The 23,922-nt window shown below is 37.1% G+C and overlaps 1 protein-coding gene across 1 annotated transcript in view; it reads right to left on the reverse strand.

Annotated features, from left to right (window-relative positions):
• The window catches only part of CERS6 (ceramide synthase 6), a 318,341-nt gene extending 294,856 nt beyond the window's left edge, over positions 1-23,485 (reverse strand). Inside the window, exon 1 of the mRNA XM_044669814.1 lies at positions 23,316-23,485. Coding sequence (XP_044525749.1) covers positions 23,316-23,485 — 170 coding nt within the window. The remainder of the gene's footprint in view (positions 1-23,315) is intronic.
• Between the last annotated feature and the right edge of the window lie 437 nt (positions 23,486-23,922).

Below are 23,922 nucleotides of genomic sequence, written 5' to 3' on the forward strand. Positions count from 1 at the left end.
CTTTCTGGTCAACTGACTACTCCTGGTCTTGCCTTGCACTCCTCTCCTGCTGTACTTCATTGCCTCAAATGGTTCAAATAAGAGCCTCCAGGTGGTCAGTGGCTTATCTTTCCCTTTAGATGTAAAACTCACAGAACCTTTCTGTCAATTATGAAACTAGCAGCCAGTACTTAATCTTCCCATGGTCTCTACTTAGTTGAATTGCCAAGTTTTAACTTTGGAAACTCTAAAAGCAATTCCCTGTCAAAAATGAGGTGGGGGACCACAGTTCTTTGTATCTTTAGTCATTCATTTTTCCACCCTCAAACAGGTCCTCTCAGTCTTTTCATCTAAGGGATAGCTCTCATAATGAAGTTTCTCTTCATATTTTAATGGGAAAACTTTCCTTCACACATAGATTTTATCATTGAATCATGCACAAAAAAATTCTTTACTACCCTTTTCAGCAACCAAACTGTTCCCTTGGGAAAGGATGGTTTCCTTGTATTATCCATAAGTTGATTTAATCCTTTTTCTTTATAGCTGATTTTCTTCCCCCTTCAGCAAACTGCTTAAAAGGGACAGTACTTTATATCAGTCTTTCACCTTCCTGGCTCCCTATCTTGTAAGATAGGACAAGGAGGCTCATCAACTAGACTACAGCTAAAATAATCCCTTCCTCCATTCTTGTTCTCTATGAATAAAGAATTTTCTGAAGCAGTAAGATTAAGATTTTAGATACAGAACTGAAAGAGATGTTACAGGTCATGAATCCAACCATTTATTTTACAGATAAAGAAATTAAGGCTCAGAGAGCTGAATTTAACTAATAAAAATCTGAGGTAAGAACAGCTAGGTAGCACAGTAGATAGAGCTCCAGGCCTGGAATCAGGAGGATCTGGGTTCAAATCTGAAATCAGACACTAGCTGTGTGCTGTGTGACCTGGGAAAGCTACTTAACTCTATTTGCCTAGTTCTTGCCCCTCTGTCTTAGAATTGTTACTAAGATAGTGTAAGGGCAGAATTGGGGGTAAATCAAGGATCACTAAGCACACATCTGGTAAGTGGACTGAAGCTGGCCCCATGGAATCCTGAGGGGGTTCCGTTTGGGAGAGGCAAGTGAAGGACGGGTTTTTCCAGTGAAGATTCTGAGGAGAAGCCAACTGCCAAAAATTCCTAAGAAAACATTCAAGCTCTGGGGGTGGGGGGTTATGGAGGGTTATGGGGGGTATTGGAGTTGATGGTTGTGGGTGGCTGGGAGGATCTGGACAGGAATTTAGCTCTTCTGAACCCAAAATTCAGGGGCAATCTGGAGATTTCAACAGCTAAACCTTTCTACTGACTTCATTGCCAACAAAGAAGAAGCTGAGAGAGTTGTGCTCCATAATTGGCCATAGTGCCCAGACTCCGGTGGGAACAGGCTCTTGGGGGACCCTTCCTTGATCCATCTTATACCCCTTCCTTGCAGTTATTCCCCTGTTTGTTAGCTATTGTTAAGGATAGGATATTGTGAGGAAAGGGGGAGTCAGTTTCTGAGCCCAAGCTACAAAAGAAACCAGAAGTGCTCTCTTGTTGTGGGGTTCATAGTTGATAGAAAAGTTATTCCAGTTCTCTCCTTCCTCCAAATCCACAAATAACCCGTACCCTGTACCCTGTTATCCTGAATTCCCTTATCTTATAATAAATCTTTATTAGTTTATTAGTGGTAGCTTGGGGCTGTTACTTTGAGGGGAAGAAGACTGATCTTGTGGCTGAGGGGAAGATGAATACCAAACGCCAACTTGAAAGGTAAAGCTACTTGAACTTAAGAGTGGGGAGGCTTGTCTCAGCATTACTGGCACTGAGGGTGGGGTCCAACCCTCTAGGGTCACAAATGAACACCTTCCTTCAACATCCCCACTATAGCTTTGCCAGTTTGGGAACCTCTTTGAGTTTATTCTCTCATAGGACTTCCCTGTGGAGGAGGGTGAGTGGTTAGCTGCTCTGGCCCACTGATAACTATCAGGTGGGGGTCCTGATAAACACATCCCACACCATCAATACTCACCCCCATACAACAAAAAAAAAGGTTTAAAAAAATTAATGAGGCAAGACTTGACTCACAAGTTCAGCATAAGAAATCTGTTCTCATGTACATACAAAGACTTTTTTTTTCAAGATCCTTGTGCATAAAGTTCAATTCTATTATATAAGCAAAAACCTATGCCCAAGAGGAAGCTGAGGGCAACTTCTAATTACTACATAACTAATAATATGCATCATACCCTTGATATTCCTATGAGATAGAGGACAGATCATTATGCTTATTATTATTATGCTTAGACCTCACAGAAGTTTCCAAGTAGCAAATGGAGAATAAAAGGAGGGAAAAGGGAGAAATTATTTCCCAATAAACTAAAATATCACAAACTCCATATAACCAAAGTTCTTAAATTATTGTTACATATGAAATGTACTGTATTGCAAAATACAGTATTTGCCTATCTATGGCTTATCCAGAACTCCAAATCTCTTAATTTGGAGATGAAGGCCTACAAATTTCCCTTCATATCTCCTAGAAATTAAATATAACATTTCTACAGGATTTTAAATTTCTTTTGACTATTATTCCTATCTTTTATTATTATTTTTCTTCTAATCCAAAATCAGGGTTAATCATTAACATTTCTTGAGTCTTTATGTTATACATATTGTCACATCAGGAGGAAATTAATAATCTATTAAATAAATGAAGTAATCCCAAACATAATTTTATTAATGGCTATTCAAAAATACCTGTGGGATTCTCTTTTCAATTTCATGATAAAATTTAGAAATATGAAAGAAAAATAATCCAAAGAAAGTTCTCAAATTTATGTAGACTACAAGATACATAAGATTCCCACCCCAGCCCAGGGAGAGATACTTAAAATACTGGGAAAACCAAAGGCCTAACAGGTTTGGCAAATTCTACTTCCTTGATTGTTGCAGCTAAATTAATCAAAAATAGTTCAAGACATCAGTTGTATAAATGAGAAACAGAAACTTTTCTCCAAGAAAACCTTTCAAGTACATACGCCTGATTACAAATCTTTGAAGTATACATTACTGATTATTCAACTTGAATATATTACACACCTCAGAGAAACATAAAGCAGTCTGTTCATAGGATATGCACAAACATACACACACACAACTAAAAATACATCTAAAAAACTGGCTGGGAAGGAGGAATTTTTCTTAGTCAAGAGCCTGGCATAGGCAGGTTAGATGTATGTGGTATAGTAAACAATGCTTATTAATGCAAATACAAGTTCCAGGGACATATGCACATGCGCCTGTGCACACCACACACACACACACACACACACACACACACACACACAGGAAGGCAAAATGGAGAATAAATTCTTATTAAAAATTCAGTTACAGTGAGATTTATCTATATTGCAGAGCTCATTTCCAAATCCAGTGAACTGATCAGCTACCATTTATCATTTAAACCTAGGTGAGCAAATGGGAAATTAGCATTCTTTTTAATTAGTCCCAATTAAATCAACAAGACCAGAGGAAGGCAATTTCACTTTCTGATTAAGATTCTCCAACCACCATCATTCAATATTGTTCAAGACAATCTTACAGTCTTGTTCTATTAAGGTTTATCCCTAAAATATTTTATTCCAGTTTTTAAGACAGTCAGGCTTAGTAGTACATTCATTAGATTTGATTCTGTTCTGACTATAAATTCTTAAGATCAGAAAATCCCTAAGTCACCTCTTTAGTGGTTGAAGGAAGGATTGCATGTTAAAAGTATCAACAATTAGTACTGTGAACGATCTAAGAATTGTACACTCTTTGCTCCTTCCCCCACCTTCCCATTCTACCCTACACAGTCACTGCAGAAGTGGGCAAGGACCACACAGAACTGGGAGCTATTTCATGTTTTACTACTTTGTGTATTTCTGTGGCCAAGAAAACTAAGTCATTATCTAATGCCCAGTATTCTGGTAGTGTCACTCTGAACTAGTAAGGTTGGTCCTTGAACAGTAAACACAATAATTTGTCACTGAACTCATCCTCAAAGCCTTTCTAGCTTAGTAGAAACTGCCAGCACTTGTGCCCCATGAGCATAACATTGAAGAACTAAAAAAAAAAAAATGAAGCAATGACCCTATAATGACCCTATTGCATTTATTAGATATAGCTAACCAATGCAAAAGAGTTACCATGAGATGGTTCAAATAGACTAGTTTGGTTCTGTTATTTTCTAAAAAATAAAACAACTTTTATAATAACTATTAACAAAAACAAACTAATTAATAAAAGGATTAAAACTGACATAAAACCAAAAGTGTTTAACCAAAGTAAAAACAAGTAATAAATAAGCAAAGCAACTGGTTTTATTCTGTAACCCTTTCCAGGTGTACCTGATGTTCAACTACCTTTGGAATTATTTATAATTGAAAAAGACCTCAGGTTGTCTATTCTAACACCTTCATTTTATAAATGAGGAAACCGAGACCAGAAGGTGACAAGTAACTTTTCCAATGTCCTAAAGGTAGCAAGTGGCAGAAAAAATAAAGAAAGAAAACCTGGATCATCAGATTTCTAGTTGAATTAAAAGAATATATAGCTCTGGTCCTGCTCATTTGATTTCATTTTTTATCTTTTCACATTTCCTTGAATGCATTATTTTTTATGGTGTGTTAAAATGTATTTCAACTAGCCTCCACTACTGGACAGTTAGGCTATTTCCAGTTCTTAGACCACAAACACTTGATCTCTTTGCCACACAAAGAGACATGGCAGCAAAGAAAATCACTGTTTTGGAGTATGAAAACTATTATGAAGGAGGAGCCCGGAAGAAGATAAGCAACATTGCTTTACATACAAAAAGGAAAAGGAAGACAAAGAAAAATGAACTTGTAGAGAGCATGGCATTAGAACAAGAAGATAAGAGACTAGAATAGTTCTGGCAATGCTTCACAGGGCTCTACTGTCATTAAAAATTAGTAGAACCACAACTTTAAGACCCTGCCAATTCAGTCTTTGTTGTATTATGTTAAGAAGTAGAAATAGTTCTGTACTTAAGAAGAAATTGGGAAGAATATCTAGATCTTACCAAATATGCAAAAAATGGGATTAATATTCAAGACCTGAAAAAGTGAACAATTCTAAGAGAATAGAAAAGAATAAAAATGTTAATTTTTCCAAAATAACTTTGTAAAAACAACCAAAAAGACATAAAAATATCTTCATGTGCCTTCTAGAAGACTGGTATACTAGTATTCTGAGGGAATCCTTGATGAAAATATAAAAAGGCAATGGATGGAGCTTCACAGGCAATTTTCACAGAGATACTGAAAGAGATAAAATTTATAAGATCCCTGAGTGTCTATTATTTATTAATAAACAGGCATTTGACTGGGGGGGGATACCACTATAGTACAGAGGTACTTAACCTAAAATGCATGAATTTTTTAATATATAATTTTGATAACTACATTTCAATACATGTATTTGGTCTCCTTTGTGGTCCTAGATATCTTATTATAAGCATTTAATAATAATAATAACAATAATAATAGCTAACATTTATATAATGTTCACTATGTGCCAGGCATGATTCTAAGGGCTTTACAATTATTAACTAATTTGATCTTCACAAGGACTTTGGGAGTTAGGTGCTATTTTTATTCCCATTTTACAGATGAAGAAAATAAGGCAAACAACAATTAAGTGATTTGCACAGGATCACACAGCTAGTAAGAATCTAAGGTTGAATTTGAAGTCAGGGCTTCCCACTCCAAGCCCAAAACCCAGTATTCTAGCCACTGGCCCATCTAACTGCTTCTTAAAATATATAATTCAGAGACGATATCCATGGGCTTCACTAGACACCAAAGGGCTCCCTAACACAAGAAAAGAATAAAAACTAATTTTCTTCAAATAAGGGGTTTTGTGTATATGTTTATACATGTTTATGTGTATATAGATAATGTAGCTTTATATATAAATACATATATATATACATATATATATAAGAATATATACGTAAGAATATATATGTAATTCTATGAGAGTTTTTTCCCAATAGGAAACAGAGGAGGAAGGAAAAAATAAATACAAACTGAAAAAAATTGTTTTTAAAAAAATATTATGCAACCATAGAGACAACTTGAATAACTGAGTATTGACATAAAATAAGGTTTAAAAAAGGAAGGCATATACACTTAAGGCATTCATATCAAGAAAAATGGCCAATGAAGAATATGAAGGAAAATCATTATTGATAGTAAAGTTCTCCAAATGTTCCCAATCATTAGACTAATTGAATTGAGCCCTTACCCTATAAATCTTCCTAAGGGAAATCTAAAGGAGAGCATATGGGATCATTCCAATTATCCATATTGGAAAATAAAGTCAATTAAAAAAATGTATTACCCAGACTACATACAATGGACTGAGTCCAAGATTTAATAAGAGAAAGCCATAGAATTAGATCACTTTTAAGAAACTTCAGTTTTCAATACCCCAGGTTAATCATAATATTCTCTCAGTGATACTATATGACTGAACAATCAGAGAACACTGTGATCTCCGAAGTAACTAAATTACAAGTAACCCAAAGGACAATGTAAAAATACATTATAAGCATAAATAGGCCACAGCATGTTACCAATGATAACATGCTTTCATGAAGTGATGGAAAATATCATTAAGGACATGTACAATGGGAACAGGGACAGGCTGGATAATCAGCAAAGAGAAAAGACTGATAACCCAAGGGTTACATTATATCATCTTCCTTTTGGTTCAGCCCTTGGATAGGCCTTACAAATATCTCCAATACACCCAAGTTTAAAAAAAAAAAAAAAAAAAAAAAAAGGAAAAAGCTCTCCAGAGCCTAGGGAAGAGAAGGTGGGTCAGGGAAAATATACTTTCAGGAATTATTGGAAAAGTTTGGACAAGATCAAATAGAATTAAAGACACAGAGGGTCATAATTTGTGGAGAGTCACCCACACTGATGAAATTATTTTTCTATACAGTTGTCAAAGTATTCAAGTTCCCTGAAACAGGATTGTACAACTACTTTCAGCAAAATCCATTTTCTTAATATTAATTTATGTTTGGATGAGGAAAAAATTCCAAGCTATATAATAGTAGGAGTAATGATACTAATAATAGTAGCTAATATTAATATAATGCCATAAGGTTTAATCTTAAACAACTAACACAAGGTCACAGCTAGTAAATGTTTGAGGCCCTTTTTGAACTCAGATCTTCCTGATTTCAGGCACAGCACTCTATTTACTGTGCCTCCTAGATGCCCACCTCAGCTACTACCTCCTGTAAGAAGTCTTTACTAATTACTCTCCTGTTTATAATATACTTTCATCTTTGGATTTCAAATAACATTTAATGTGGATTTACGCTTTCAGTAACTCAATATATATTTATTAACAACCACCAGACACTGTGCTAAGCACTGAGAATACAAAGAAAAGCAAAAGACTTGGCTGAAACGTCTCATAAAACAGAGTAGCATAAAACAAAACTGTAAAGATGGGTGGAAATTAAGGAAGATCTATAACACTAGGCTAAGGAGTATTGTTTTTATCTTATAGGCAATGGCAAGTCATCGAAGCTTTTTGAGCATAGAAAGGAGTGACATGATCAGACCTTGTAGAACCCAGAAAGAGTCAGAATTAAAAATCCAGACCCATGTATAATATTATAATGAAACAGGCTTTTCTGTAGGAATTCCTAACTTACAGACCTTTGGCTTCCAGACCTTAGGCTTCCAGACCTTCCCCTCCTTACCTGAAGGAATTCCTTCCAGACATTCCCCGCTTATCTGAAGGGACCGCCCACCTCCCAGACCTCTCCCCTGCTGGACCACTTAACTTGGATACCTCCCCCTATCCTGCCTCCTGCTGCCTACCACTCTATAAATACCCAGGTCAGGCACAGCTCATGGTCACACATCAGACTTACAATGTGAGACCCTTAGTTTAAACTAAGACAATAAAGTCCCTTTGCATCTTGCACTGGTGGTTCAGACTCAGTTACTGGGATAATTCTCTGGGCACATCAACCTGTGCCTTAGAAATGTCATAGAGGAGGTAAGCATTTGGAGAGGGAAGACAGAAATTTAGTAGTACAGATGAGAAGTAATAAGGTCCTAATCAGGGGCATAGTTGCATGAGTGAAATTATGAAGGTATAACAAATAAAATTTGGAAACTAATTGGATAGAGAATGGGGGAGGGAGAGGGAAGAGGAAAGGATGTCTGTGCAGTTATAAAACTGAACTTCTGGAAGGAAAATGCAACTCTCAATAAAAATAAAGGGAAGATAGTGAGTTGTTTGGGATATGTTAAGTTCTGGATGCCTCAGGGCATCAAAGGGAAAATATTCTGTAGGCAGTTGACTGGACCATGCAATGGGTTCAGGAGAAATCAATTCTGTGTATGTAGATTTTTTTAGTCATCATTGTAAGAATGACACTTGAATTCATGAAAGTTAATGGGATACCTAAGAGAGAGTAGATGGAAAGAGAAGAAAGTTTAAAAAGAAATAAACCTTTAGGAACACTTAAGCTAAAGGGGCTGAAGATGAATGATAATTCAGCAAGGGAAAATGAGATGGAATAAATAGACAGGCAAAAGGAGAATATAAATAAACGAACATAAAAGGAGCTAAGGATTGAGAGAATTTTTTAAATTTTATTTTTATTATCATGCAAAACATATTTCCATATTGGTCATGGTTGTAAGAGCACACTCATAACCAAAACCCCAAAATAAAACCATAAATACACTGATATAAAAGATAGTATGCTTTGATTCACATCCATCTGACTCTGACAGTTCTTTCTCTGGAGGTGGATAGCATTCCCCATCATGTCTTTCAGGATTGTCCCAGATCATTTCATTTGCTAATAGTAGCCAAGTTTGTTTGAGAGAATTTCTAGGTCATCAGTAGCAAAAGCTAAAGAGAAGTCAAGGAGGCTAAAAACAATAAGCAAAGCTAACAGATTTAGAAATAAAAGTTCAGGGCAACATTGAAGAAAGAATCCTCAGTTGAGCTCTGCAATTGGAAGCCAGACTGCAAAGGATTAAGAAATAAATGACCAGTGAGGAAATAGAAGCATCAAGTCCAGATGATTCTCTCCAAATTTAGAAAGGAAAGGAAAGAGGTACAAGATTATCACTTAAGCTGTGAACATTTTAAAATATGGGGCAGAATGAATAATGGGACAAGCTGCTATAGGAATTAGAAGTTTACAAAGAGGCTTTATCAAAGAGAAAATTCACCTCTTCCTCAGAAACAGGAGTAAAGGACAACATAGCTGAAGATAAAGAGAGATTTTTGAGATATGTCATAGGGAACTCACAACAGAAGTCTTCTCACTAAAGTAGAAGATAAGAATATCTGTTGATAAAGTGGTATGATGGGTCTTGGTAACTTGAGGAAGGAAGAAAATATTTCAAACAATTGCTGAGATTAGTAGGATAGAGTCAACTAAGTAAAAACAAAATGTTTACAATGAAAACAGTAAAAATCTAGTTGAAATTCTGTAACATGATTTTGCATTGAACTCTATCAACAGAGAGATATGACTTCCCTCAGCCTCATTCAGCAGTTCAGGAGTGGAGAAGGCAAATGTTGGACATGATCTACAGCTGGTTATTAGCCAGGCCTGAACAGTAGTAGGGCAAGGGAACAAGGGAGTCAAGGATGAAGAAAAATATGTGGATGCATTGGCTAATGGCTAACACAGCTATACAGGGAGGAAAATGAGGCCAGAGTAGGAATGATAGGCTAGGAAGGATGGAAGTACTAATAGTAAAGGTGAGGAAGAAGACTAGGTTTATGAAATATAAAAAAAGAAAGATGGAAAAACAAGAAATTATTAATATGGTAGCCAATTTCAGAATTCAAATTCATAGAAATAGCACTGTTATGGATAATGATAAAATCTAAAACAAAACTTCTATAGCTGACTACAGAAGAATAAAACTATAGGTCTTGGGACTTAAGGAGACTCATGACTTGGGAGGCCAGGGAATTTAAGGGGGCATATCAACATCTCTATTGAGATCTCTTAATATAAGGCCAGGGGTTGGTATCAGTAACCAGACCATCCAATAGAAATCCTTGACAAAGGAGGGAGAGTAATCTGGAAACTTGTACATCATAGCAAAAATGATTTGTACTAGGTGATTTTGAAAAAGTGAATTTCAAAAGAGGAGAGGTCCCTAAGTAGTGATGATAATGCCCGGGGGAGGCCTGGAAGTGTTGGAGAACAATGACAACTCCAATTCCTGGCCTAGTAGGTAAAGGGCATAGAAAGTAAGAGAGGTAAGGATGCAATGGCTTCTCTAGGAAGATTTCTACAAACAAGAGAGGCTAAAGAAAGACCCCGCTAAGAATCAGTCCCCTGGTCTGGAAAAATCACTTGAAAGACAGAGTTCTATTCCAAAGAAGTTTTTACTTTATGATCACAAAGCACAAGGTGACTGGTTCTAGGCATCATCCCCCTGTTTGTCATCAGACAGAAACACTGCATGGCCAAACATGCAAAACAAACAACAAAAGAATACCTAACCATGATGCAAATTAGTCGGTTAGATAAAAAAGTCTCTAGGCTCCTGTTCTCTTTTGCATTCATTCCTTTTCCTCAACAGGGACAATGGTTCAGACTATAGCATTTAACTAAAACCATAAATATTTACTCAAATAAATTCTCCAGCCCCAAGATCAAGAATACAAATGAGACCTACTATCTCAACAAGCATTCTTCTATAACACAGTTTAGCACAAGTTATAACTCACGGGTGATAAAAAATCTGGATTTGGGTTTTCCTGGAATTATAAAATTGATAAGTTGATAAATCCAATCTAGTTCTAATTTACTGTAAGAAATTGAAGAATAGTACATTTAGTACAAATTGACATCACCACCAATTCAAATCTCTGTATTCCTTTTCAGTCCTAATGTAAGGAAGAGATTCATTTTCCACCCTAATTAATCAAATCAACTGGACTGTGAAGTGAAATTTTAAATATGTAAACAGGATGATTTATACCTTGGAGTCTCTTTATGAGGTATGATACTCTTGATTAGGTCTGGAAAGAAACTCTTTCAATTGACTGAAAGGATCAATTATATCCAGTAAGTCTGTATTTTTGTATTCATTCCTGAACTGGGAGTGGAGAAAGGGAAGGTGCTGCGCCAGCACCCAACATATATATTTACTTATTTACTTTCTCTTCTGTTCTTTATGTTCTCTGAATTACTTACTTTCCCCTCCAACTTCCCTTCATACATACTCTTCCATTGCCAAAACAGACAACATACCTGAGCCTTTAAGATCCTTAGAACACCTAAATTCAGCCCAAACTATTGTCAAAATACTGTCAAATAGACTCCTAAGCAGACACTGACCTGTTGAAAGTGCTAATCATGAAATTCTATCAATACTGACATGTGGACTTTAATAAACTGAGCAAAAATTTTTGCAAGGTTCCCTCCATCCCCTTTTATCTACATTCCAGCAACTATTGTTGGTATAAAATATGAAAGACAATGAAAGCAAAGGAAAAGTTTCAAAAAAAAATCAATCAACATTTATTAAGCTCCCAATTTGTGCCAGGCACTGTGCTAAGCACTGGAATAATAGGTAGAGGATAGCAGCAATTGAATCTGTATCTTTACCAAGAAAAGGCAAAAGAGATCACAACTGAAAAATGAACATACAACAGAAAACATTTTGATTTGAGAGGACCATTACAACTTTATTGCATGTTAAACCCATTCATACCTTCTACCTTCTAGCCAAGCAGGCCTATTTGTTGTTTCTTGGACATAATGCTTCATTTCTATATCCTTACATAAAATATATCCCATTCCTGGGATGCTTTATTTCTTTCCACACCTCTACCTCTAGTTTTCCTTCAAGATATAGATCAAGAGTCCTCTGCAGATCCCAATGGGGTCCTCTTGAGCCATATTGACATTACTTTGAATGTGAGAGATAGCAAGGAGTCACATGTAGAGAACTCACTTCAGGAGACATCAATTCAAGTTCATTTCTGACATATTACCGACTCTGTGACACTGGGCAAGTTGTCTAAATTCTCAGTGGCCCTAGGCAGCTCTCTAAGGCTACAAATTTCAGAACAGCTGATCATGTGCATTGATCAAAGGTATTCTGTACCCACAGAGTTTCCTAAGTTGATGAAATCATATCAATGGAAGTATGGATAAAATTTTTATTCCAAATTGTCATGGGGTTTCCCTCAAATAGAATATAATTTCCTTGAGGGTATGGGTTGTTTTATTCTTGTCTTGGTAACCTCAGCATAAAAGGTAATTAAATGCTTATTGAAGTTTGAAGTGTGAAAAGAAATTATCTTTTAACTCCCTCTCCCCGCCCCCCCAAAAAAAGAAACCTATTCAAATAATTCCTTCCACAGACTTTAAGCTCCAGACAAATTGTACAAATTGTTTTGGCCACTTAAATGTACACTACATCCTCATTTCTCTTAACTCCTGCTCATAATATAACTTGATTGGTTTCACTGTGTTTTAATGCTGAAGACCCAAATCAAATACCACCCCCTTAGAGGCCAGCTAGGTAGCTCAGTGGATTGAGAGCCAAACCTAGAGACAGGAATTCTCAGGTTCAAATCTGGCCTCAGACACTTCCCAGCTGTGTGACCCTGGGCAAGTCACTTAACCCCCATTGCCTAGCCCTTACCACTCTTCTGCCTTGGAGCCAATACACATTAAGGTATGGATTTTAAAAAATTGTCACCCCCTCTAGGAGCTTGTTCTGACCTTTTTATCCATGAGGCAGCTAGGTAGAGCAGTGGATAGAATGATGGGCCTGGAGTCAGGTTCAAATCTAGGCTCATATTTTTACTAGTTGTGTGACATTGGACAAGTCACTTTTTATTGGAGATGTGAGTCTTGTGACTTCTAAATAAGATGCATGAGATTCTTTGGAGATCATGCATTAGACTGGTGATTTTACATTTAGGGAGTGATATGAAGAGAGAAAGAATGAAAGGCTAACTACTGTCTGCCTCAGTTTCCTCAACTACAAAATGAGAATAATAAAGGTACTTACCTTGCAAGGTTGTTGTGAGGATCAGATGAGATATTTTAAAGTTCTTAACATGGTGCCTGACACCTAGCATGAATCATACAAATTCTCCTGCCTCTGACCATGACAATGATCTTCTTTTTCAGACTTCAATTACAACACTATTTTATAATGTATGTATTAAATATCAAAGTACATTTAACTATTTGTATAGCTATGTTCTTCCTCTATTAGACTGGAAACACCATGAAAGTAGCCACCACTGCTTTTGTAAACTTCATAAATTTTCCAAGGTCTAACATGTTACTGTGCTTTATCCACAGCAAAGGCTTAAAAAATTTCTATTGAATTTTAAAATTATCTCCCTGAAAATGTTATACAGGAAGACATTTTATACAGTGAGTGACCACTGAGAGCCACAAAACCAATTCTAGCATTATTCAAAGAGCATCTATAATGTGAATCTGCTAATGCTTATATTTTTGGTTGCTTTCTAATAGCATTCAAGTGAAATCATTTGCAAATGTCTACAGTTTTCTTTAAAATACATAAGAAGGAAACCTCTATTGAATATCATAGTTTTCATTAAACCAAAGAGAGATGGGAGCCAATCTGGTCTTCTTCAGTGCTATTAATCAATGGCAGATGGAGGCTTATATAGGAAGTACCTGTAGTCTCAGAATTTGTCATTAGTAGGATTTTATCATATCTGCCTGATTAGTTTAAATGGATTGTGTGCTGCAATCTTTATATTTTAATCACCTAGATAGTACAAAAATATGAAATATGATTTCCTAAAAAGCAATGTACTATTGTAATACACAGCAATTTGCTGTTAGCAATTTGCATACCATAATATTCATAAATGAACATTTAAGTATATTTGTTTCGAGTACCTTCCTGAAAAAGGAAACTAAAATGTTTACTATGCTATCAAGCAATGTATAGTGTTCTTGTCTCCTCTCTCCTCTCCTACCACCTTTGCCACAGTTCTAGAGTAGTTACCCACCCCATCATCTCCAATACTTGATTTATCACTTTTTCAAGTAACAGAACCTATCCATTACCTACCACAAAAAAAAAAAAAAAAAAAAACAGACCAAGAGGTCTAGAATATTTATTCACACAAAGCAAAATGTCAAAATTAGAAAAGGAAACCAGTGGTTTTCATGAATTCATGTTTCGGATAGTAACAGATAGTAAAGCCTAGCTAGTGGTTAGACTGGTCTGAAGAAAGCTCTATGAGTCAGGAGTCTAGACTTTTTTTTCTTGAGGTCTGCTGATGATTCCCTCTGTGACCCCTTTGAGAAGACAATTATACTCTTTATGTTTCTTTACTCCTCCTATTCTTCCTTTTCCCCAAGCCTTTCATTCTTTCTCTCCCCATCTCACTCCCTAAACATAAAATTACCTACAATCTCCAAAGAATCCCATGCATCCTACTTAGAAGTCATGGGACTCACATCTCTGATGAGAAATGACTTGAAATAGAAAGGCTCATACAGAAACAGTACAGACATGTGACTAAAACAAAACGACCAAGAGCGTATTTGGTAAGGAAGTAAACAAAGGCCATCAAAAAGCAAACCACCAAGTAACAACCAAAAGCCAAAACAATGCCCCCAGAATTAAAACCTTTAACCATCAAATTGGCCAGAGTTTTAATAAGTCAAGAAGCATTTTTAAGCAATTATTATGTGCCAAGGATTGCTCTAATTTCTAGAATACAAATGCAAATCTCTGTCCTTAAGGAGTTTACTAGGTTCTAACCAGGAAGACAACATCAAGAATTTGGTGCTCGGGGTTTAATTAAAATTACTAATGATTTTGCCTCAAAATCCTCTTCTAATTAAGAAAACCAATTTAATCTCCAAAATTACTATTGTAAAAGATTCTTGTGAGAGAAAGATTATTGGGTTGGACAGAAAGGATCTGTTGTTTTGGTTTTTTTTAAGTTGTCTTTCCCCCTCCCCCAACAAAATAAGCTGTATTATCTCAGCTGAGTCATTGAGTTTCTAGGGGCCTCAGCTTCCTCATCTCCAAGATGAGAGAAGTAAAACAGATCATCCCTAAAGTCTTTTGAGTTCTGAAAATCTTATAGATAGCTAGAATTATTAATAACAGTGTCTGTAAGCATTATTATGATTGGTAGCTTATATTTCCACAGAATTTTACAGTTTAAAGTGCTTTGCGTTTTATGAAGAAAACGTTTATGGAGTCTTATTAGAGGAAGGAGTTAAAGAGGAAGTTCAAAAGAATCCCAGACTTGAGAATACCCTTGGAACAGCAGTGGAAAGCAATGGATAGAGGAACTGCTCTGAGGCACTCACCCCTGCAACTTATTGCATGTCCTCTGGCAAATTGCATCTCTCAGAGCTTGTTTGCTAATTTAAAATGGGAATAGCATTTGTACTAAATACCAGATAGAATTGTGGTGAAGAGACATATTAAGGAACATATATAAAGGGCTTTAGAAATGTCAATTGCTATTTCTAATGTTGCTATTTAAATATATAAAGGCATCAAGAATATAACTGGATGGAAGACCAAAACAAAGATGAAAAGAAAACAATGAAACTTTTTGAAGAATAATATTTGTGAGAAGATTTATAGTGTCTATGGAAATTTTGTTGGTTTTGCTTAATTGAGGGGGAGGATATTGTTGTTGAGCCATTTTTCAGTCATGCCCTACTCTTCTTCATGACTCTATTTGGGGGTTTCCATTTGTTAGAGCCATTTCCTTCTTCAGCTCATTTTATAGATGAGGAAACTGAGGCATCCAGGGTTAAGTGACTTGTCCAGAGTTGCACAGCTAGTAAATGTCTGAGGCCTGATTTGAAATTAAGAAGATAAGTTTCCCTGATCCAGCACTCTAACCACTGTGTCACCTACCTGCCAATGGATTTTCCAGTAGTAATATTTTTTTTTACTTATCACATGAGGTTGAGAGTGTATCAGGTCCTACAGAATGTGTAAGACATTCCCTAAGATCATAGAATCATTGGTTTAAAGCTAGGACTGAATTTAGAGGCTTTAAAGTTCAACAATCTCATTTTACATTTGAGAAAACTGAGGCCAATGGGGCAAACATGGGCAGCTAGGTGATATAGTGGATAGAATAGACACTCTTGGGTCAGGAAGACTCAGTTCAAATCCAGTCTCAGACACTTACCAGCTGGGACCCTGGGCAAACCACTTAACTTTGTCTCAGTTTCCTCACCTGTAAAATGAGCTGGAGAAGGAAATGGCAAACTGTTTCAGCATCTTTGCCAAGAAAACCACAAAAAGGGTCACAAAGAGTCAAACGACAGAAACAACTGAACAACAACTACAAAAAAAACTTAACAGCTTCAATGCTAGCCTCCTGAGATTCTATAATCTAGAAGTCTAGAAGAGTTTGCATCCTCTATAACTCCCCTGGGAAGAGATAACTGTGCCTTGACATATTCTGACCTCCTCAGAGATGATTTTAAAGCAATTCCAGGTTATCATTTCATAATCCGTTATGATTACATGCATACATCGTTTCAAAAACAGTCTCTCATTTGAAACATTATAGATAAAGTATTTGATCATTTGATCCAGTTGATCATTGTCCAATCTACTGTGATGACAGCATTATTCTGATGGATGATGTGTCATTCATTGTTAGCCATTTTATCACAAACTAGTTAATAACCTTCCATGGTTGCATCAAAAGACAGCCAGTTATTTTGGCTGTTTTTAAAAAAATAAATGTTGCTTAAACTTTAGATAAATGGAACATACCTTTTTTTTTTTCATTTTTGAGTGTGACTCACACTCACACTCAAAAAAACAGTTTTAAAGATTGCTTTTCAACAAAATCACCTTCCAGAAACTCACAGTGATAGGGTGGGGCTGGGAGGTGGGAGGGGGATATTTGTTTTTCCACAATTCTCCTTTAACCACTAATGCTAGGCTGTGGCAAGTGGGTATCTATCCACACCTTTAATCTTCATCGTGCCATCATTCAATGAGCTAATCATATACATTTATTAAGATTAATCTTCAGTTCAGAATATTAGTAAATAAAAAGGTAGTTCATGCAAATTGTAATTTGTAAATAAAATTCAACTATCCTTTCCCAAACTTCCCCACTTTTAATCTAGAATAAGTAACTGGGGAAATTAGTTGGTTCAGTGGATGGAAGGTCAAGAGGTGGAAGGTCCTGGATTCAAATGTGACCTCAGAAATTAATTAGCAAAATTAGTTGTCTGATCCTGGGCAAGTCACTTGACCCCTGCCGCCTTGCTCTTACCACTCTTCTGCATCAGAACCAATACCTAGTGCAAATTCTAAGGCAAAAGGTAAGAGTTGTGTGTGTGTGTGTGTGTGTGTGTGTGTGTGTGTGTGTGTGTGTGTNTGTGTGTGTGTGTGTGTGTGTGTGTGTGTGTGTGTGTGTGTGTGTGTGTGTGTGTGTCTGTGTGTGTTTAAAAGAGTAAATAATCAATTAACAGCTCACAGAGGGCACAGAGAAGAACAAAGTCTTCAAAAGAAAGTGTCCGTGATGGTGCCTTCTTGGAGGTCCCAGAAAAGCATCAGGAGCGTAAAGGTAATAAGTAAATATAGAAGTAGCTCTTCTGAAACTAGTAAGGGATCAGACTGAATTGATATTGCTTTCTTCCTATATAGTCCTTGAATAGCTCCTGGAGGGATCAGAGACAGTGAGAACTTAAAGGTTGATATTTTCTCCTTAGTTAAATAAGGCAGGAAAGAATGTTTTAACATTGAATGACCATATATGTATGGTTTGGGTAATCTTCCTGACAATCTGGTGTGAACCCATCATTGAATAAAGATAACCCAGAAGGGGTAAATGAAGTAGGGTATCAGAAGACCTTGAGAAGAGAGAGACTGGGCAAAAAATCCTTTCCATGTCTACCATTATCAAGCTGTCTAAATGAGCTCCTTGATCAACAAACATCCTGATACCCAGTACTCAAAATAGTACAGATGAAGGCCAGTAAGGGGAGAGTGTAATGAAATTAGAGGGGAAAGGTTATAAAGGTTATAAAGGAAAAAAGCTCTTTTCTTGACTGATCAGAAATACTACAGCTTTTCCCTAGCTTGCAAAAGGCTTGCTAAACTGATTTCATTTTATGGGAAATAAAGTAACAAAGAGCTGAAAAACAAAAGTAACAAAGTCATTGGGCAGCTGTGTTCATGTTGTAAATTCTCACACTCAAATGACTGTCATTTATTAGCAACAAACTGGATTTAATCTAAGTTTCTAAAATAACAAGTAATAACTTTTTTGAGAAAAGATAAATTCTAGTGTTTCAAACACATAGATCTGAAAACTATAAGGATCAATGGAATCTAGCTATGCTTAGGAATTAGGCAACTATCTCTCAGATCAAGGACCTAACTAACATGGCAGAAGGAGTCTATGATTTACCTTCAGTCAAATGATTAGTTAGTGGCAGAGTTTAACCCAGAATCCTGGTTCCCTGACCTCCAATCCAATATATGTTCTTCCTAGGCTGCCTCCTTACTCCTAAACTCATGACTTGTTTAGATATATACTTTCTATCCAGTGACACTCAAGGAATTGTCCTTTCCAAGAAGTAATTTTGCATTTTTTGAAATCACAATTATGGATATTTAGGCTTCATAATGTTGTAGCAATGAAAGGCAGCATGGAATAATACAGGGTTCTTAGCTTTTATTTTTCCTCTTTGAATCATGGAGCCCTATGGTAGTCTAAAAAAGCCTACAGACACCTTCTCAGAAAGTGTTTAAGTTCATAAAACAAAATAAAAAGGATTACAAAGGAAACCAATTATATTGAAATATAGTTATCAAAAGGGCCACTAGATGATATTGGATGTAGTTTGGGGCCTGAAATCAGAAAGACTCATCTTTTTTAGTTCAAATCTGGCTTCAGACATTTAATAGCTGTATGAAACTGGGCAAAGTCATTTACCCTGTTGGCCTCAATTTCTTTATCTGTAAAATGATCAGGAGAAGGAAATGGCAAACCACCCCAGTGTCTTTGCCAAGAAAATCCCTAGAAAGGGTCATGAGGGATTGGATGTAACTGAAAAATGACTCAACAATATAGTTATGAAAAAAATTTTTAATCCCAGATTACAGACCCCAGTTTAAGATCCTTTGGTATAGTGCATGGAGAGCTAGACTTGGAAGACTAGATTTCAAGTCTCACCTCCAGCACAAAGCCACCTAATGGCTATATGTATGCCAGGATAAGTCCCTTTGTCTCTCAGGGCTCTGAACAACTGTTTATCAATCAGTTAATATTTGTGGAGTACGTTCTATGTTCCAGGCACTCTACTAAGCCCTGGAAATACAAAAAAGAGACAAAAGACTGTATTTGCCCCCAAGAGGCTTGCAATCTAATGAAGAATACAACATGCAAATACTAATAGAGAGGCACTAGAATTAAGAGGAGTTAGGGAAAACTTTCTGTAGAAAGTGGGATTTTAGTTAGGATTTAAAGGATGCCAGGGAGGTCAGTAGTTAGAGTGAAGAAGTTCAGATTTCCATTGGTAGATTGGAACTTCCTCATTTGGGAGTTCTTTATATCAGTTAAATCACTGTTCCAGTCCCTATCCCTACTCCATTACTGTAATAAGAGAACATATCTGTGTTGGTACCAGAGTAAAAATTCAGGTAGATGTTATACCTTCATGCTCTCTTTTCCCTTGGACTGATGATCCTAAAACAAACAGCAAGTCAGTATGATCTGTGGATTCACAAAATTGACAACCACATTCTGTTATTGTTATAAAATCAAAAGTATGCCACATTTTTACAAATTCCAATTTCTATTCTAGAAGGAGCCCTGCAATTTTTAAAACTAGACTTTGCAATCTGTCAAGCAGATAGCATACATTTACCAACAATGACTCTTCATCAGTCCCTTCATCTATATTGGAAAACGACTGTACCCAGCTAGATCAGAGTTTCATAAAGGTTGCTCCCAAACTACTAAGCATGAGGTTATTCAAGAGCTTCAGTTAAATTCATTGATTGTACATGGTTCCATTTTTAACTAGCCCTGCTGTGTCTATATATTGTAGCACATATGGCTGCATAAGACATCATGCCCAGGCCAGATACTTTTACTCTCAATCTTGAAATGGCAGGGACTCAAAAATATCAAGGTAAGATTGACGAATGAGGAAAACATCTTGTAAAAAAATGCTATTTAAATTGTATTTAATATACTTATATTAAAAGGGAAGAAACACTTCCATGTTTTTTACCTTATCTAGTATGTTTTGGGCATCACTTCATTAAAAAGAACCACACTGTCATTTTGTCATTTGTGTTTGTTGTGTGTGTGTCTCTCTCTCTTTTTTTCTCTTTTTCTCTCTCTCTCTATCTTTCTCCACCTCTCTCTCTTTCTCTCTCTCTCTGTCTATACACACACACACACACACACACACACATATGTACGTTTTGCTTTCAAGATTCAGTATATGAGAATTTTTATTAAAATATACTAAATTACATGGCAATTATTCCCATTATGGAATAATTGAGGTAAAATTCCTTTAAGTAGCATATTCTAATAAGTACACTTAAAATATTTTAAATTTACAAAAAAAATTCTTAACCAGTTCTACAAGGACATATTTATTATATAAAAGTGAATTACAACTATATTCACAATAACAATTCAATCAGGTATGTCAATTGAAGAAAGCTAGCTAATACTTTAGTTAGTCACAGGTTTGAGTATGGTAAAGATGAGTTGGAGGAGGTATTCTTTCTAGAGTCAGATTCCATAAATAATTACCTAGCTATTCATTCCACCAATAGATGCCCTTCATCACAAGAAGAAGCAGGTGAAATAGTTTGAAATTGGCTTCAATGCAAACCCATTGCCACTCCTGGAAAAACAATTCAAGTGTAGATCCTTCCAACAATGAGTCAGTTATCATCTTTTTTGCATGAATAGTAGAATACATGAACATCATCATCATCATAATTCAAGCCATATATGAGAAATCTTTGACTTCAAGGCAGAACACTTAATGTAACACGTTTTTAAAACAGCCTAAAATGGGTCCAACAGCCTATGTACATGTCAATAAGACCCAATTTCTGTGACTGATGCGTAAAAGCAGCTGTCTTTTTTGTAAGTTACACATTAAATCATGAGTTTGTGCTTTAAAATCAATAAATAAAATGTTCATGAAGAGGGAAAATGTATTTCTAGTTTTCAACTTTCCCAGATGTCAAAAATGGATTGCAGTACTTTAAGAACAAGACTTGTTTCCACCCTGTAATAAAACCGCTACTTTTTTTTCACATAGTGAACAGTCTGGAATCAGTATAAAGAAGAAGCCAAGAACATGCAGATGTCTGCACTCAAGTCGTTTTGCTAGCATGCTTTTGTTCTCCCAAGAAATAAGAGCACACATCTTTCTACAAATGGAGTAGTTAACTACTCAGATGTGAGCACATTGCTGCTATTGGAAACCTTTCTTATCCTGATAGTCTTTTTTAAAGATTACTAAGGTGGATATCCACTCATCTTCTCAAATAATTCATTTCTGAAGCCACAAGCAATAAAATGAAAATACAGCTACATTTTCACAGTTGTGTTTCAGTACTTATCGGGACTGAGTATATATATATGTGTGTGTGTGTGTGTGTGTGTATGCTGTATATGTGTGTGTGTATATATATATTTCATATTGTTATTTTTTAAAAAACAGAATATTCCAAACCATTTTGTTGGGCATTTCAATTTCTTTATCTGGATAATTGTCTCATTTTCCATATTATGTTTCATTTTGACCATTTAAAATAGAAATTACAAATATCACTTCAACATATTTTTCATGGAATATGCGACTTTGGAATACAGAAGTTCCCAGCAACAATTAACAGAAAGTACAAATTTTGTCATGCAAGCAATTATTTTCAAAGTACCTCCCCCAGGATAACATGACAAAGCCTTTATTTTTTTCATAAAGAATGGTGGGCAAAGAGGATCAAGGAAGAATACTAATTGCTTCACGACCCTGTGATCTAAGAAATTTAAATCTTTCTCTGTAGTCTTTTAGAGAAACACTTCTATGGACCCCACCATATTTCAATAATCTATGGGAAAAGCATCACTTGGAAAAAATCTGCCGCAGATGTAAAAACTAAAAATGTGAAAGGAGGTGTTTTTTTTTTAAGTTTGGTTTTGATAAAATATGAATAAGACACCCAAATTAAAGAATTATCAATATGAAAATACAAGTTTGCTTTTTAGTTCAAAATAATTGAAAATTCCACATTACAAAGTCAGTTACTCCTTTTAAGGACCTTATCTCTGAATCCGTAGGCAGTGCTGGAGACCTCCACAATTACTACCTATCCCACATGGAAATATATTTAACATTCAGGTAGGCACATGGGTGATAAATATGACTACTGAGAAGACAAGTGGGACCAAAAGGCAAGGACACGCTAGGGAAAGGAGGTCGGGGGAAGCAAGTTCATAAAATCAACGCCAGGACTAAATGATTTGAAATGTGTTTCTCCCTTCCTATCCGTTAGTCTCGCTCTATTAGAATTAGATGTATAGTCGCCAAGCATTCCCAATGAAATTCCGCCTCCTAGTGCTACAGTTGAAGCAATATACAGGGTGTCCTGATTGAGCAAGAGAGGGAACAGTGAGAACCTATCCTAGCTAAGTCCAATTCATCCCTATCAGCAGCTTTTCACCTTTTGTTCCCCTCTCCCCAAGAAGGGAAGATAGCGGTACCAAGTAGATACAAAGATAGTAGCCTGCATTTCCGTTAGGAAGCTGAACCCCTTTTTTGGCATCCTTGGATCAAAGAACTGGTTGTAAGTAGCAACCCCTCTTCCCTTAAATCGGAACGCAGTTGAGTGTCCACTCTTCCTGTCCTCTATATACAAAGGCTGTGGGATGCTGGCGTTACTGGGTGACAAGGAGCGAGAAAGAGGAAGATGCCTGCGTTACAGAGTCTGGATAAAGGGGATGGCAGCTGCACCAGGATGTGTGTGCTAGTGCCCGAGAGTCTCCGTGTGTGTGTGTGTGTGTGTGTGTGTGTGTGTGTGTGTGTGTGTGTGTGTGTATGAGAGAGAAAGCGAGATAGAGGGAGCCAAGGGGAAGAAGGCAGAGAGAACGAGGCAGGGACGTGTGTGTGTGTGTGTGTGTGTGTGTGTGTGTGTGTGTGTGTGTGTGTGTGTGTGTAGGGGGAGGGGAGGAAGCCGTCCAACCCTTCTTACCTTTCAAAGACCAGCCTGACCATGAAGATGAAGAAGGCCAAGGGGAAGGCGAGATAGAGATCTTCAGCCTGGGGAAAGGTGGCTTCTTCTGTGTTCTTCAGATCTGCCCAGGTGACATTGTGGGGGAGCCAGAACCTTTCGTTCCAGAACCAGGCTAAGATCCCTGCCATCTTGCTTTGTCCAGCCTTGTCCTGCAGATCTCGCTGCAGCGGCCGGGCTTCTCGCAATGTCCCGGGGATAGAGGAGGGCAGAGATGTAGGTCCTTCTGTCCTCTGGAGCCTCCGCAGCCCGGACCGCGTCTGCTGCTCAGATGCCTCTGCCACCGCAGCTGCTGCTACTGCTGCTGCTGGCGATGGCTTGGGCTCCTTTTGAGCCCTGGCTCCCTCTCGCTCTCGCTCTCTGGCCGCGCTGGGGAAAGGGGCCGCCTCGCCTGTCACATGGCAGCCCGGGCTGCTAGACCTGATTGGCTCTTCCTGCCGTCAACCAGCCCCACACACGCGGACCCACGGATGCTCCCCCACACCCCTAAGGGAAGGCGCAGCCGCTGCGCTCTGGGGTACAACGGACACTGCACGGGATCCTCGGGACAGGCAGCCACCCGGCTCCT

Source organism: Gracilinanus agilis, chromosome 3 (assembly GCF_016433145.1).
Source record: "Gracilinanus agilis isolate LMUSP501 chromosome 3, AgileGrace, whole genome shotgun sequence".
Taxonomy (NCBI): Eukaryota; Metazoa; Chordata; class Mammalia; order Didelphimorphia; family Didelphidae; genus Gracilinanus; species Gracilinanus agilis.